The sequence below is a fragment of the Ceratotherium simum genome, chromosome 11, assembly GCF_057802395.1.
Source record: "Ceratotherium simum simum isolate JZ-2026a chromosome 11, ASM5780239v1, whole genome shotgun sequence".
Lineage (NCBI taxonomy): Eukaryota > Metazoa > Chordata > Mammalia > Perissodactyla > Rhinocerotidae > Ceratotherium > Ceratotherium simum.
In genome coordinates this window covers 54,407,388-54,425,035 of record NC_141910.1, presented here as the reverse complement: position 1 = coordinate 54,425,035, position 17,648 = coordinate 54,407,388, and the positions used below count along the sequence as shown (strand labels likewise).

The 17,648-nt window shown below is 38.7% G+C and overlaps 1 protein-coding gene across 3 annotated transcripts in view; it reads left to right on the top strand.

Moving 5' to 3' along the window:
* HADHB (hydroxyacyl-CoA dehydrogenase trifunctional multienzyme complex subunit beta) overlaps positions 1 to 17,648 on the top strand; it is a 32,543-nt gene that overhangs the window by 2,548 nt on the left and 12,347 nt on the right. For all 3 annotated transcript variants that reach the window (XM_004418263.3, XM_087437036.1, XM_087437038.1), the window contains exons 2-6: positions 4,039 to 4,113; positions 4,223 to 4,267; positions 10,732 to 10,831; positions 13,188 to 13,232; positions 16,720 to 16,819. In XM_004418263.3, coding sequence (XP_004418320.1) covers positions 4,047 to 4,113; positions 4,223 to 4,267; positions 10,732 to 10,831; positions 13,188 to 13,232; positions 16,720 to 16,819 — 357 coding nt within the window. In that variant the 5' untranslated portion in view covers positions 4,039 to 4,046. The remainder of the gene's footprint in view (positions 1 to 4,038; positions 4,114 to 4,222; positions 4,268 to 10,731; positions 10,832 to 13,187; positions 13,233 to 16,719; positions 16,820 to 17,648) is intronic.

The following is a 17,648-nucleotide window of genomic DNA, read 5'->3' as shown; positions in this document are numbered from 1 at the left end:
CAGAGCTAACTACTGTTAACATTTTGCTTTGTATTTTTCTGACTTTTTAATGCATTTGTATATTTTTATGTATCTATATAAGATATTAATATATGTAGATTTTAAATAAAAATAGAATTATACTGTACATAAAAAATAAAATGTGCTTGCAAAAAAAAATTAAGACAGAAGAGTACAAAATGAAAATCCCTCTTTATCCTTTCCATATATAGATGCATAGCTTTATGGGCTTTCTTTTCTCTCTCTCTCTTTTTTTCTGTCATCAAATGGAGTCTTACTATATATATTGTTCTGCAACTTGTTTTTTCATTTAATTGTGGACATCTTTCCATGTCAGTATATACATGTGTATCATTGTGTTTTTTTTTTCCTGAAACTGCTGATCAGTATTCCGTGGTATGTTTGTACTATAATTTATTTAACTGTTTCTTATTAATAACTATTTCCTATTGATTTAGGTTAGTTCCGGTTTTCCACAAATGTAAACAATGCTACAGTGGACATCTTGAGTATTTCTATGGGCTAGAGATCTATGTGTGCTGCACATACATCTTGAATGTTTCTATAGATTGAAGACCAATAAGAAGAATTATTGGGCTCATAAATTCGTAATTCAGATTTTGATAGATAACTAAAATTTGCCTTCCAAAAAGGCCTTAGCAATTTACACTTCTGTCAACTGTATATGAAAGTGCCTGTTGTGTTAGATCCATTCTTAACAGAATTATGTATTAGCCATATTTTAAATTTTTGCCAATCTGATAACCCCAAAATGATACCTTGTTTTAATTAAAACAAAAAAAAGGTTAGTGAGGTTCAACATTTAAAATTTTGATTATTTATTTATTTATTTTTTGTGAGGAAGACTAGCCCTGAGCTAACATCCGATGCCAATCCTCCTCTTTTTGCTGAGGAAGATAGGCCCTGTGCTAACATCCATGCCAGTCTTCTTCTATTTTATATGGGAGGCTGCCACAGCATGGCTCGACAAGCGGTGCGTCAGTGCGCACCCGGGATCCGAACCTGCGAACCCCGGGCCATCAAAGAGGAGTGCATGCACTTAACCGCTACGCCACTGGGCTGGCCCTAAAACTTTGATTATTTGACATTTTAATTTCTTCTGTGAATTGCTCATTTGCTCATTTTTCCTTTTGGTTATGTATCAGGAAGGAGCCTTTCAGTCACAAATAACAAAATTCATCTCAAATTGGCTTATTAGAGGGGGTTTATTGACTCACAGAACTGAAAAGCACAACCAGAGGATAGGTTTCAGATGTGATTCAATCAGGGCTCTAGTTTCTTTTTCTGAAATTCTCGGCTCTGTCTTCTTTTGGGGTCAGCTTTATCCTTATGCTAGCTGTTTTCATGTTTGCAAACTGCTTTAGCCATGCCAAACCTCAGAAGGAAAGATTTGTGTTCCAGAATTCCAGGCAGAAGACTTAAATGTCAGACTGACTAGACCATCCCTAAATCAATACCACTGGTTGAGGCAATACCATGAACGATCGTTTTAGGCCTTGGTTCCCTGGGCCAATGATCTTGGCAAAGAGAATGAGATTATTCTCACTGGTTTAAACCCTAGAGTTGGGCTAGATTCGATCCCATGTAAACCACAAAGGCAACTACATAATTGCCTTTGGGCCACTTCGTGTCTCCCTGGTCAGAGTCCCTTGAATATCCCTAGGTTGGTGAGCCTAGAGAGTGGATTCCTCTGTCTCTTTCCAATCCACATGTTTGGAAATGAGATTTTTTTTTTTTTTCTTTTTCAGAGCTATAGGGAATCTTCTCTTAGTCTATAAAGACCCAAGAGAAACAAAGCTTTAAATTATCTACTGTATTTGTATAAAAAATTTAGCAGCAAAACCCAATAAATATTTATCTCATATAGTTTCTGAAGATCATGAATTTAAGGGCGATTTAGCTGGGTTGTTCTGACTCATGAGGTTTCAGTCAGAATGTTGGCCAGGGCGGTTGTCATATGAAACCTGGCCTGTGCTAGAGGATCCACTTCCAAGCTCATTCACATGGCTGTTGGCAGGAGGCGTCAGTTCTTCAACACGCGATCCTCTTCACGGGGCTGCTTGAGATGTGCCAGCTGGCTACCTCTAGACTGGGTGATCTGAGAGAGAGACCAAGACAGAAGCCGCAGTATCTCTTACAGCCTAGTCTCAAAAGTGACATGTCATCACTTCTGGCATATTTGTTTACACAGACCAACTGTGGTACAATGGGAGGTGACTGTATGAGGGTGTGAATACCAAGAGGTGGAGATTATTGAAGGTCGTCTTGGAGGCTGGCTACCACAGCCTTCATAGGCAAATCTTGCCAGTTTACCCTTAACTTTTTTTTTGTAAGTTAAAGCATGTTTCAAAATTGAGAAATTATAAAATATGTACAATGACAAGTCTTCCTTACACCCTAGCCCGTACCGTAGTTACTCAGTTTCCTTTCTTCCAGACAACCTTTATTTTTAACATCTTATTTCTACTTCCAGGGATATTTTATACAGATTCAAGGAAATGTGTGTACTGTTTTTCCTCTTTTTAACAGCTGTACACACTATTTTGCATCTTGTTTTTTTCACTTAATACAGGTTAGAAATGGTTCCATATTGGTACATAACCATTTCTGTATCTTTTACAGCTGTATAATATTTCACTGGGTGGTTGCAGCATGGTTTACTTAATAAGGTCCCTATTTATTGGTTGTTCTAATCTTTTTTATTGCAGTGACAAATGACATAGGTCATGTCCCATGTGTAAGTAACATCCATCAAGTAAATTCGTGGAAGTGGAATTGCTGGATCAAAAATTAGGTGTAGTTGTACGTTTGACAGCTAATTGCCAAATTTCTCTCCCTAGGGGTTGCACCACTTTACGGTCTCACTGGCAGTATGTGAGAGTACCTGTTTGTGCATACTCTTTTTTTTTTTTTTTAATAATTTTTATTTATTTTTTTCCCCCAAAGCCCCAGTAGATAGTTGTATGTCATAGCTGCACATCCTTCTAGTTGCTGTATATGGGATGCGGCCTCAGCATGGCCGGAGAAGCGGTGCGTCGGTGCGTGCCTGGGATCCGAATCCGGGCCTCCAGCAGCGGAGCGCGTGCACTCAACTGCTAAGCCACGGGGCCGGCCCTGTTTGTGCATACTCTTACACACATGCTATATGTCAAACCTTTGAGTCTGCCAATTTGACAGGTCAAAAATTATATCTCTGTGTGGTTTTAATTTGCATTTCTCTTATGAATGAGATAGAACATCTTTTCATATATCTAAGAGCCATTTGTAATTCCATTTCTGTGAACAGTCTGTACACATCCTTTGCCCATTTTCTTCTTACTGATTTGTAGGAACACATTTTTAGTTTAGCCTTTTGAGAGGGAGTGGTTAGTATATTTTAAGTATTTTTTTAATATATGGGGTTTTAATATTTTTTTAATTTTTTATTTTTTTGAAACAATATCAAGCTTATAAAAAGCAGCAAGTGCAATACATGAACTTTTTTTTCTTACAGCAGTTGAGAGTGAGTTGCTCACATGATACCTCACCCTCCCTGAACACTTCAGTGTGTATTTGCTCCAAATACAAAATCAGGAAATTAACATTGGTAGCTTCATGACCATGTCCAGCAGTCTCTCTGCTCCTTTGGCCCTAGAGAAGAGCACAAACTCTGGAGCTAGACTGCCTGGCTTCAAATCCCAGCTCTGCCTCTTACTAGCTGTGGGTCTTTGGGCAGGTCACTCAAGCCCTGTGTGCCTCAGTTTTCTCATCTCTGACAAAGGGTGTAATAATCACATCTACTCCACAGGTCGTTGTGAGGATTAGATGAATTAATCCTTAGAATAGTGGTTTGCATACTATGAAAGCTATGTCAATGTAGCTATAATAATATTATTAGAGGAAGGATAGTTGGTGATAGATTAAATTTTACAGTATTTTATAGTAGCCATGGATGAGGTTATCAGAGATCATAGACTACAATATAAGCTACGAATTGTTCAAATAACCCAGGATATATTTTTGTTCTTCTCTTTTTAGATTTCAGAATGACTTCCATCCTCACTTATACTTTTAAAAATCTTCCCAGTACCTCAAAATGGGCCCTCAGATTTTGTAAGTTTAATTTGGTCTTTCTTTTTTAAGATTAGATTTGGATTTATAAGCATCTTACACAGACATTGAATTGTGTTGCTTTTTGTAAACACTTTATTTTGTCTTCCAGCTGTAAGACCTCTGAGCTGTTCCTCCCAGCTACGAGCTGCCCCAGGTATAGTAATTTGTAAAATAAACATTTCTGATTTAAATGTTAGAGTCTAGATTCTAGATTTGTGAATTCTGAATAAATACCAAACAAATTTGCTAGTTCTCCCATTTTTATGAGCAACATGAACATCACTATTGCCTTCAAGTTAAAACAATATGGAGCCAATCAATAATGATATTACATGGTGTGGAGCTGGGCTGTAGGCTGTTGACAGGAGGCTGCTTTCTGGGATTTGGAGGCTGATGGAGTCTTGGAGGTTCCATGAACCTTGCTCGTCAGCTAATTCACCCACTGGCTGTCAGTCCTAGAGGTGGTTAGCTTAAAACACTCTTGAGACTGTTGTGGAGCCGAAAATTAACTTTTTATTTATTTATTTATTTTTCCCCAAAGCCCCAGCAGATAGTTGTACGTCACAGTTGCACATCCCTCTAGTTGCTGCATGTGGGACGTGGCCTCAGCATGGCCGGAGAAGTGGTGCATCGGTGCACGCCTGGGATCCGAACTCGGGCCGCCAGCAGTGGAGCGCATGCACTTAGGCCATGGGGCCGGCCCCGAAAATTAACTTTTTAAATTTCTAATTAGTGATAGGCTACTCTGTTAATGAATATATTCTTATCCTGGACTCATTTCTGAAATAGGGGTGACTGGGGAACTAGTTAATAAAAGAAGGTTGTTTAGTCAATATGAAATGAAAGAGTAAGGAAATATGTTGATTTTATATGGTCATTGAGACCCTTGGCAAACCCAATGAGTTAGACTTCTTCATTGTTGAATACATTGTTTTGCAGAACCTCCTGTAGGTGGGTATCTTCACTGGCCAGTGCTAAAAAATCCTTGACAATTTTGTACCATTATTCTCCTTGCCCAGGCCCTGTATTGACCTATGACTTCTGATTTGGGTTTTATTATGATATTTCTACTTGGATAATAACTTAATAGAAAAAGCACCTTACCAGGATTCAGAAGACCTGTACTTCATTCCAGTTTTCTCTCTTTCTGGAGAGTATGGCCTTAAACTGGTCACTTTACTTCCCTGTGCTTTAGTTTCTTTGTCTAAAAAAAGAATAATAGTTCTAGTCTTTTTAACCTCAAATAGTTATGAATATATCTTGAAGCACTTTGAAAACTGTAAACTCAACGTAAATAAGTGCAAGATGATATTTTTATATTGTTTTACGTATGGTACATCCTAAGAGGTCTGTTGCCTAATCCACACTAGAGAAATTTCATGTTGTTATATAACAAATATATTTCCTGTGGCCTCTAAATTCTAACTAGAATATAGATTTCTATTAGCCTCACAAAGAATTAGTCCTTTCTGTCTCATTTCACCTCTTCCCTAATTCTTTTTTTTTTTTTTGTGAGGAAGACTGGCCCTGAGCTAACATCAATTGCCAATCCTCCTCTTTTTTTCCCTTTTTCTCCCCAAAGCCCCAGTAGATAGTTGTATGTCATAGCTGCACATCCTTCTAGTTGCTGTATGTGAGACGCCACCTTAGCATGGCCGGACAAGTGGTGCGTCGGTGCACGCCCGGGATCTGAACCTGGGCCGCCACTAGCGGAGCACGCGCACTTAACCGCTGAGCCACGGGGCTGGCCCCACCTCTTCCCTAATTCTGATGTTTACCCGGGCCCTTGCTTTGCAGTCACACAAATAGACCTGAATTTGCCGACTGGGAGAAGGTCATCCTGAATACCAACAAAGGGAAAGAATTTATCTGGCATTTAGAGTATTCTTGGGCCGGCCCTGTGGCTTAGCGGTTAAGTGCACGCGCTCCACTGCTGGCAGCCCGGGTTCGGATCCCGGGTTCCCACCGACGCACCACTTCTCCGGCCATGCTGAGGCCGCGTCCCACATACAGCAGCTAGAAGAATGTGCAACTATGACATACAACTATCTACTGGGGCTTTGGGGGAAAAAAAATAAATAAATAAAAAATTATTAGAATATTCTTCTTTATGCTGCTCTTTACCTGTTTTTGTATGTTTCTGTCTCCCCAACTATATTGTAAGCCCTTGTAAGACTTAAGCCTTCTTGTATCCCTAGTGTCTAACATTGTCCTACAAGTAATTTGTGTTAACACTGATGATAGTGGTGCAGGAAGGCTCATGGTAAGACAGAGGAATGTGACAAGCTGAATTGAGAGGAGGAAGTGGGCATGTGCCCGTGCTGAACAGGTTTATTGTTGCAATAATTTTATAACTGATTCCTCTTGAAGCTCATGTGACTGTCCCTGCTTGACAGAGCTGTTAGCATGAAGGAATATGAATAGAGGGATACAGGATTTATTGATATTTTCAGTCATCACGTGAACTGGAAATGTAAGTGTCAGGAGGAAATTTTGACTGATTCACTGGTTCTATCTCTATATATCTATATCTATCTATTTATATACACACACATGTATGTGTGTATAGCAGTGGTATAATACATGACACATCTTTTATCTGCTTTGATTTTAACTATATATATAGAATCTAGAATGTATATCAGTCAGCCATACTTAGAGTTGGGAGGAGCATTTGAGGTCGTCTAGTCCAGCTCCCATATTTGCAAATAAGAAAATTTTGACAGAGCAGGGACTAGAACCCAGATATTTTAATCCCCAATTCGGATTCTTATAATACGTTGCTACTGTGTGCCCATAGCACTGAAGAGAATATAAAAAGGAGCCTTTGAGAAAATTCTGATGTGGTTAGGAGCCAGTGTGCACATGAAACAGAATGAAAGTCTTTTGGGTGACTTGAACACACAATGAGTAATGAAGATTATTTTTAAGTGTGGCTTGTAGCATTAGTTTCATTACTTTGTAATATGCTAAATTGTTTGAAATAGCCAATTTTTGCCCTAGAGGTTGCCAGTAAAGTTCAGAGGCAGGAACTACAGGTAACTGTAATTATCAGGGACAGTTTTACTGGGAGGTGGAATGTGAACTAGGCCTTGAGGGATAGGTAAGAATTAGATGGACAAAAAGAGGCCACTCAGATAGGAGGGTACATGAATAAAGGCAGGGAGGTTGAAATGAGCAAGGCTGTGAGGGACTGAGGGCTTGCTCATCTTGTTATACGTTGAGGAGTAGTGGAAAGTACTTTTGGATTTTTAAGGTGGAAGCAAGTAAAGCAAAAAATGTGTTAGAAGAGTTAGGAATTTGAATTTTATCTGAAAGTGTATAAAGGAACATGTGGTCATTTCTTTAAAAGTGGAATGACATGACATCGTGTCATCTGACTTTCCCTCTCATCACTTTATTCTCTCAAAGGTGAGTTGTGAGTAATCTGCAAATCTTCAAATTCAGTGGGCTTTTTTTGGTCCTCATTCTCCTTGAATATTGAAACATTTGACCATCCTGTGTTCCTTTTTTTTTTTTTAAGATTTTTTTTTTTTATTTATTTTTTTTATTTTTTCCCCCCAAAGCCCCACTGGATAGTTGCGTGTCGTAGCTGCACATCCTTCTAGTTGCTGTATGTGGGACTCGGCCCCAGGATGAACGGAGAAGTGGTGCCTTGATGCGCACCCGGGATCCGAACCCGGGCCACCAGCATCGCAGCGCGCGCACTTAACCACCAAGCCACAGGGCCGGCCCAACATCCTGTGTTCCTTGATACTCTCCTGCTTTGCTCTCATACACTCTTCTGTCCTCATTCTCCTACTGCCCTTCAAGTCTATCTTCTGTCCCACATCATCTCTCTGCTCTCTAAATGTGGGGAGATCCCAAAGCCTGGTGTCTTTATTGTGAGTAATGGACCCACTCACGTTAAGGATAAGAGGGCTCGTGTACAACTAGGAAGGTGTTAGGAACCAAGCAGCCCCGGGGGCCACCTACTTTTCTCTCTCATGCACCACGTGGTATGTCATCTTCCTGGCCTTTCTGCTTCTCTCTTTATATCCTTCTTCACTCTTCTTGCTAGCTTCTTTGCTTACTCAGGGTTTTTGCTGCCCCATAACTCTACAAGTGACTTCAGTTTACCATTGCCCTGGTTCTACCTCATGGCATCCTTTTGGCTTCAGCTTATTTGCATTTCTTCCAGGCTTCTTTGCTTAGACTCGTAAGACAGAGAATATGACTGGCACAGCTTATCACTTGTAGGTAGATGACATGGTTTGCTGGGTGGCCACTTGATGGATTGACATTTGGTGGTCCAGTACCCAACTTGAATTTAATCACTTTTGGCTGTAAGTTTAGGGACATAGCATCTATGACTACCCCTTTGGCAGAGACTATAAGCAGGGCAGCTCCGTTTAGAGGGGGCTATGGGTGAACTGCAAAATATGTCTCTGCTTTTTTTGTTGTTGTTGTTATAATTTTATTTATTTATTTTTTCCCCCAAAGCCCCAGTAGATAGTTGTATGTCATAGCTGCACATCCTTCTAGTTGCTGTATGTGGGATGCGGCCTCAGCAGGGCCGGAGAAGCGGTGTGTCGGTGCGCGCCCGGGATCCGACCCGGGCTGCCAGCAGCGGAGCGCGCGCACTTAACCGCTAAGCCACGGGGCCGGCCCTGTCTCTGCTTTTTTTATGTATTCTGAACTTCAAATATCTCATGCCTCTTGCATCTACACCTCACTTCTCTTCAGAGCTTTAGTTTTGCATCTCTAGCTCCCTATCAAATGGACATATCCTCCTGGATGTCTCTCCATCACCTTAAAGTTAGCATGTGTGGGTTTTTTTTTTTTTTTTTTTTTTTTTGTGAGGAAGATCAGCCCAGAGCCAACATCCATGCTAATCCTCCTCTTTTTGCTGAGGAAGACTGGCCCTGGGCCAATATCCATGCCCATCTTCCTTCAGTTTTTTTTTTTATATGGGACGCTGCCACAGCATGGCCCAACAAGCGGTATATCAGTGGGCACCCTGGGTCCAAACCCAGGCCGCCAGCAGCGGAGTGCATGCACCTAACCACTACGCCATGGGGCCGGCCCCAAAGTTAACATGTTTAAAACTTTCTTCCAAAACTAGTTCTTACTCTGTGCAGAGTAGCTAGGTTTTCTTAGTCTCTAAGCTTCCTTTATAATCCTATTTCCTTTTTCCTTTTTTTCTGTCTGATTGATCCTTAAGATACCTGGGTTCCCTCTGTAAAATCTCTTGTATTGGTTCGTTCCTTTCCATTCACATTGCTACTGCCTTTATCCTGGCCTTTGGCACCACATACTTGAGTTTGCCAGTCTCCTCACTTATCTCCATATTGCCTTTATCTCCTTCACCAACACCTCTCTGTTAGAGCTGCCAGGAGAATCTTTGTACCTCATTTTATCATGACTCTTAGCTTTGACTACTATTTCCTTCAAGTTGGTTATAGATATTTATCATAAATAGTTCTCTAGGGCCGGCCCCGTGGGTTAGCGGTTAAGTGCACGTGCTCCGCTGCTGGCAGCCGGGGTTCGGATCCCGGGCGCGCACCGACGCACCGCTTCTCCGGCCACGCTGAGGCCGCGTCCCACATACAGCAACTAGAAGGATGTGCAGCTGTGACATACAACTATCTACTGGGGCTTTGGGGGAAAAAAATAAATAAATAAAATTACAAAAATAAATAAATAAATAGTTCTCTATGATGTTAGTGGGTGTGGTAAGGTGTTTGTTAAAATTTTATTCCCAACAATTTAGGATTTTTCTCTGTCTCTGATAACGAAGGAGTGATGATAGAAGGTGAATTCCAACATTAACAACAAGAAAAGAATGAGATGGATTTAGATATACTAACATGGAAAGATCTTCAAGCTATTTTAAGTGAAAAGAGTATACATAATACACAAGTGTATGCATGTACATGCATTAAAAGAAAAGAGATTTAAAAGTATATACACCAAATTAATAGTATCCACCTTTGGGAAGGAAATAACGTAAGGAGGGAAGGCATGAAGCAAGAACTTGAGTTTTTACTCTCCATATTTTATTATTGTTTACTTTTTTTTTTTTTAACCACAAGCACACGTTCATGTTTTATTCTTTAAAAAAATTAGAGGAAAGTTGCTCTTTTGATGTTAGAAAATAGCTAGGCAAATTGAGTGAAACAATCGGGAAGCAGTCCAGGTTTTTGCGGAATGGCAACAGTCATCAACCAAATGGCCTTTATTTCTACATAGAAAGGCAAGAATATCAAGTTATGTGAAGAGTGAACAGTGTCAGTTATTACAACTTCTAGTATTAAGGGCAGACTTATGTATAAAATTGGTTGCTTTCAATGTGATACATTTTCAAACACTTGATAAAAATAAATAATTTTGTTAATGGCATAAATACCCTCATCATTGGGTATAATCTCTGTTTACCTTAAATATTATCTAGAAACTTTTAAATACTAGTCAATTTCTTAGCCTTTTTTTTTTTAATATTGAAGAGGTTTGGTAAATGGCAAGTGCAACTGGGCATTGAATGATATGATTTTTCTTAGAATATCTGTCTTTAAAAATGTAAAAAGTCGTCTGACTTCATATATTTTAATCAGTAGTTCTTTGAACTTTATCTTAAAGCTGCTCAGACCAAATCAAAGAAGACCTTAGCCAAACCTAATGTAAAGAATGTCGTGGTGGTGGATGGTGTTCGCATTCCATTTTTGCTGTCAGGCACTTTGTAAGTATGAAATGATCATGTTATTTATTCCTTTTTTTGCCAGCTTTTGAAGTATGATTGACAAATAAAAATGGTATATATTTAGATTGTACAATGTAATTTTTTTTAAGGTGGACAAAGTGATAATTTAATATATGTATACATTGTGAAATGATTACCATAATCAAGTTAATTAACACATTCATCACCTTGCATAGTTTTATTCCTTCTTTTAAGGCACCTTCAAAAGTGGTCTTTGTAAATGTAACCCCAGTAGGTAATGTATTGTTAATGGACCAGTATATAGGTAGCATTTCCATGAAATTAATGTAGAATAAGTCAAGCCAACAAATAATACAGCAAAATTTGTTTTTCATCCTTTCTTGTGAACAAGCCTGGTGTAGTATTAGCTTGAACCAGCCCTATTTTGAAAACCTGTTGTGGGTCGAGATAGCCTTGCTTCCAACAGAGGTATCCTTTCCTTGTTTGGAGATAAGTGCATTGTTTCTCTGCGTCCTCAGAAGTTTGAGTAGTGAGGATGTGGGCCCATGGGCATTCTGAAGGGCCTTTAATCCACTGCTTTGGCCTCCTGGAAATTATCAGAATTGGAGTTGACAGGGCTGGTCCAAATCCCTGGCATAGCACAACCCCAAGTGTATGAAACCAGAATGATCCTAGACCAGCCCGAAAAGTCCCTGGAACTAAACTGCTATTCTCCTTAGCCTTTTCTAATTGTTTTCTGTCCCCAAGAGAGGCGCAGTCTGTCTAAAAACTGGTAATGGACTTTGGTAACTAGGTTCAAACCAAATGAAACATTAGTTCTATTCTGTTCAGATTGTTTTGATGTTTATATTTTGAACAAGCAGTCACTAAACTTAAAAACATGCTGGGGAATATTAGGCATCTGCTGAAAATAATGAAACCTATCTTATGTACTAATATGGAAAGATCTTGAAGATATGTTAAATGTAAGAAGCAAGGCGCTGAGCAGTGTGCCATCACTTGTGGAAGATGCACACCCGTGTGTGTCATGTGTGTGTGTACACATACATACACAAACAGTAAATGTTTATTTTTAAACAGGGTTTAGTACCTGGTTCCTATAGAAGTAATGCTGTAAGGAAGTAGTGGCGAAGTTTCATTCACCCTCTTTTCTCAACATAGTAACCCATTTACCAGCGTTTCTCGCTATAATCTCTTTCCTGTGCTGACACAACAGCAGTAAGAGTAAGAATTTGAAGCTTTAGCAGCAGGAAAGTGAAGAGATAGGATCCTCCTTGTACTGCAGCAGCAAGATAGGAAAAGAAAGTTCCAACAGGAGAAGAAAGTTCTTGGCTAAGAAGACCATTTTTTTGGAAAGGCTGTTTGTGTACTATGTAGATGTTTGATTCCAACTGTTTTACTAGCTGTTAAACATATACACTCAATGAAATCATTTATTTAAACATTTTCTTTAATAATTAGTATTTGCATGAAGTTTGAGATATTTAGCAGATTAGTATAGGGTTTTTTCCTTTTGTTGTTGTTTATTGTTGTGTTTTAGTTTAATTCAGGATCCTAATTGAGAAAGAAGACGAAGTTGATGAGCAATTTAGTGGTACAGAGAAGATGTTAAAATGTATCAATGAGGATATATGAAAATTGGTTCTTTCATGCATGGCTGATGAAAGTATACTTTGCCTTACTTTGGAGGGCAAATTTATTAAAATCAAAAATCGCGGGGCCGGCCCCATGGCATAGTGGTTAAGTGCATGTGCTCCGCTGCTGGCAGCCTGGGTTTGGATCCTGGGTGCACACCAATGCACTGCTTGTCAGGTCATGCTGTGGCAGCGTCCCATATAAAGTGGAGGACAATGGGCACGGATATTAGCCCAGGGCCAGTCTTCCTCAGCAAAAAAGAGGATGGTTGGCATGGATGTTAGCTCAGGGCTGATCTTCCTCACAAAAAAAAAGGTACATCCCTCATGTCCCTTTAGGCATCACAAAATAAATAAATAATATATTTTTTAAAAGTCTTAAAGAATATTTAATATTTAGTATTATTTAGAATGTTTATAATATTTAATATTATTTAGGATACTTAGTTTTAAAGAATATTTTAAAAATGTCATGCTGGACAATAAGATATTGTACAACATTTTTGTTAGATTCTTAACCAACTCAGTAGGAGTTCAGGCGTGCCGGATTTTTGAGGATGACAAATTAGCAAAGTCACACAATTTTTTCATTTGAAATGATGGACTGCCTTAGATAGTAAAGTTAAGTGCATTTGCAGCAGCGTGTTAGATGATCTCTTTAGGTATTTCAGATAGAATGAAAAGCTTTTTTTATTAAAGCTCTGGGCTTTTGGTTTAAATTATTTATTTTCTTTCCCCAGATATAAAGACCTGATGCCACATGATTTGGCTAGAGCAGCACTTTTGTGAGTAAATGCAGTTTTCTTACAAGCACTTTTCTCCAGTTTTTGCACTTGAAATAGTATGTTTAATAGAATTTCTGCATCTAGGCTATATTAACTTTTATGTGGTGAAAAAACACTTTACAAGGTTCATTTATTCTTCATTTTAGCCACATGTGCTCCACAAATTCAAGCAGCTGGTAAATGTAAGGCGTTATCTCATTCGTTTTCTATTGATGCTTTGCCTTTGTCTTTTCAGCCAGCCACAGGTCTTTCCTAGTTTGAAAAAACCCTTTAGTTGACCTTTCTGCCTGTCTGGCTCTGTTTCTTCTATCCCTCAAGACTTTAAAAATGAATGAAAGCAGCAGCTGCTTCTCTTTTCTTGCTATCCATTAATTCTCTTTAATCTTATCATCATGTTTCCATTCCCATTGCCCTACAATGACTGTACTTTGGAAGCTTCTCTTAATAATGACTTGGAGATCACTGAAGGCGCCAGTCTTTTCTCAGGTCATAATCTCTGTATTCTGTAGCACTTGGCACTGTCAGCTGTACTAGAAACTGTCTGCCTTTGACTTCTTAATATTATGCCTTTATGATTTTCCTTCCATCTCCTGATTGATTCTTTTCTGCTTTTTAAAAAACTGGAATTCTTCCTCTTTCTCTTTTTTAAAGGTATTTTATAAATTTCAATCCCTAGAGCTTTGTATTTTTCTGTACACGTTTTCCCTTAAAAATCTCATCTACTTAATCTTTATTTGTTTATGTAGAGGACTCCCAAATCTCTAAATTTGACTGATTTTCTTAGACACCTCAAGCTCAGCGTATCAAAAATAAAAATTATTGGGGCTGGGCCCGGTGGTGCAGTGGTTAAGTGAGCACGCTCCACTTCGGCGGCCCGGGATTCGCAGGTTCAGATCCCAGGCGCGCACTGATGCACCGCTTGTCAAGCCATGCTGTGGTGGCATCCCATATGAAGTTAGAGGAAGATGGGCACGGATGTTAGCCCAGGGCCAATCTTCCTCAGCAAAAAGAGGAGGATTGGCATCGGATATTAGCTCAGGGCTGATCTTCCTCACAAAAAACAAAGCCAGCTTATTATCCTATTTCTGATAATGGTGCTATTTCTGATGATGGTCCCAGGCTGGAGATTTGCAAGTTTTTCCTCAACTTTTTATTTTAAAAAATGTCAATTGTACTATAAAATTGAAGGAATAATACAATGAACACCTAAATACCGTCCACCTAGATTTAATAATTGCTACCAGTTTGCCACATTTGCTGTATCTGTATAGTTTGGAGCATTTGTCAGTAAGCTGCAGACATCTTGCTACTTCAGCCCTAAATACTTCAGCATTTATCTCCTAGGAATAAGGACCTTCTCTGCTATCCACGATACCATCAGCATAGCTAAGATGGTAACAGTGATTCTGTGATAACTTCTAACATCCAGTTCATTTGTCAAATCTCCCTCAATTGTTCCAAGAATGTCTTTTCTTTTAATAGTTTTTTTCTAAACCAGGACCCAATCAAGGTTCGTATTACAAATGGATATGTCTCTTTAGTCTCTTTTAATGTAAAACATTTTCTTTCTCTCTCCACCCCCCTCATGACAATGACTTTTTGAAAAGTCCAAGCCAGCTGTCCTATAGAATGTCCCACATTCTAGATGTTTCCTCATGGTAATATTTAACTTTCCTCTATGAATTTCCTGTAAACTGGAAGTTAGATCTAGAGTCTTAATTAGATTGAAGTGAAACATTTTTTGGTAAGAATGCTTCATGGGTAAAGCACATGGGTATTGCATCATATCAAGAGACACATGATGTGTGATGCTAAATGTAACCACTTGGTCATAGTGGTCAGACTGCCGGATCTTTTGATTATAAAGGTACATTTTTTCCCTTTGCAATTTTAAGTAATCTGTAAAGTAATATCTTAGCACCATGTGAATAATTTGTTCCCCTACAATCTTTCACCAAATGGTTTTAGCATTCACTGATAATTTTTGCATGAATCAGTTGTTATATTTGAGATTAAAAATTTGTGATTTTTCTAATTCTATTATTCCTCCTATTTTTATTGGCTGAGATTGTTTTGTAAAGATCAGTTTTCCTTTTTTAAAAATAATGATGAAGACTTATGGATTTTTATTTATTTATTGTGTTATAGCCCAGCTGAGTCATTATTTGTTTTTATTTATTATTATTATTATTATTATTATTATTATTATTATTTGTGAGGAAGATCAGCCCTGAGCTAACATCCGTGCTAATCCTCTTTTTGCTGAGGAAGACCAGCTCTGAGCTAACATCCATTGCCAATCCACCTCCTTTCTTTTTCCCCAAAACCCCCCAGTAGATAGTTGTATGTCATAGTTGCACATCCTTCTAGTTGCTGTATGTGGGACATGGCCTCAGCATGGCCGGAGAAGCGGTGCGTCGGTGCACGCCCGGGATCCGAACCTGGGCTGCCAGTAACGGAGCGTGCACACTTAACTGCCAAGCCACGGGGCCGATTTTTTATTGTTATTATTATTTTTTTCATTATTCATTTTGAAGCTCAGATTATTCCACATTTTATGTGTGGGAGCTCCTTCAAGTTGGCTCCTGTGTCCTTTTTGTTTTTTTAGTATAATATTATTTTTTGAGGTATAATTTGCATACAATAAAATGTACAGATTTTAAGGCCATAGTGTGATGAGTTTTGACAGATGTGTACACTGGGTTCCTGTTTTTGATATGGTTTCGTTAGTCTTTAAGTGCTTTCTAATTTTTGGCACAAAAAAGATCAGTGAGTTTCACTTTGTACTTTCCATGCCTCAGACCTGGTCTCAGTCATTTTTTTTTTGAAGAAAAAGATTATCCTTGAGCTAGCAACTGTTGCCAATTCTCCTCTTTTTGCTGAGGAAGATTGGCCCTGGGCTAACATCCGTGCTCGTCTTCCTCTACTTTATATGGGACGCCACCACAGCATGGCTTGACAAGCGGTGAGTCGGTCCATGCCTGGGATCCAAACCTGCGAACACCGGGCCGCCAAAGTCGCGTGCGCAAACTTAACCGCTACGTGCCACCGGGCCGGCCCCCTCAGTCATTTTTTGCGAAGCTCTGATTCCTTTAATGGGGAATGGCGTTTAGAAACCAAGTCTGAGTTCAAGGTGTGCTCATTCCTACTGGAGTGTTATTTGTCTCTTTTCTCTTTTAACTGAAAACTTTGGTTCCAACTAACATTACTATGTATACTTATCTGTTTTATCCTATTCCAAATTATTTTTTATTCTTCCTATCTAACTTCTCATTGCCAAATGAGCATCAAATGTTGACTTTTTAACTCTTTCATTCATTTCTTCTTTGATAAGGTGCCCCATGCTTTCAAATTAAGGAAAAAATACAGTCTCAGCTCTTTTAAATTCAAGGTTAACTTTTTTAAAGAAGCGCAGTGTTTTAAGTGCTTGTCTATGGCACTACCTTGATGTGTGAAATGATTCTTTGCTTTGGACTTCTGCTTGCAGGGGTTTGTTGCATCGGACCAGTGTCCCAAAGGACGTCGTTGATTATATCATCTTTGGCACGGTTATACAGGAAGTGAAAACAAGCAATGTGGCCAGAGAGGTCAGTAAAACAAACTTTAGATTGATTAAAGACATTGAGAGGAGAATCAATTTGAATTTCAACTAACAGAATTTACTCTTTAAAAGCTATTAAAATCCATTAAGTAAAGTTATGTTTGACTTAAAATGTGATTTTACAACTTGAATAATGAACATTATTGAATATTTAAAAGAATTATACTATAAATCAAATGAGGTACTCTATACTTAGTATAGTATACCATATAGTATATATTTTTACTATACTATAAATCAAATCAGTTGTTTCAGCTGGTTTGGGAATTGTTATTTGTCTATCTCTTGTGTTAGGAAAACAGACATTAGAGAAAACGTTTGGCTGATGTGACTTTTAATATTGTTAGATGTCATGGCTTCTAATTAACAACATTTCAAGATTTTGCAAAGAACTTATTTCATAGCGTGGTTTTTGTTGGAGGTAGCCTTGCTTATTCATTTGTTGCTGTTGACTAGATGACACATAGGGCAGTTTCTGTTTAAACGATTTCCCAGGAGTTTACTTTTACCCTAGTTGGCATAGCTACATGTAGTGTTCATTGCGTAGGTGAGATAATGACAGGCCTTGGAACTTCTGTGACATGTCCTACAGGCATTTCCTGGTGAATAATCCAAACATGTCTTCTGGGCTTTGTCTCAATTTGAAAGTGATTATTTGGATAAAGTTGGCTTCAAAGCACATTTCAGCATGCTAAGCATTTTCTTTATTTCTAGTCTGTGCTTGCCATCTTATTGGGCTTAGTATAGTTGTAAGGGCAATAACTTCCATCACTGTCAGCCAAGAGAGGGGAAAATGAGCAGGACTGAAAGTATTT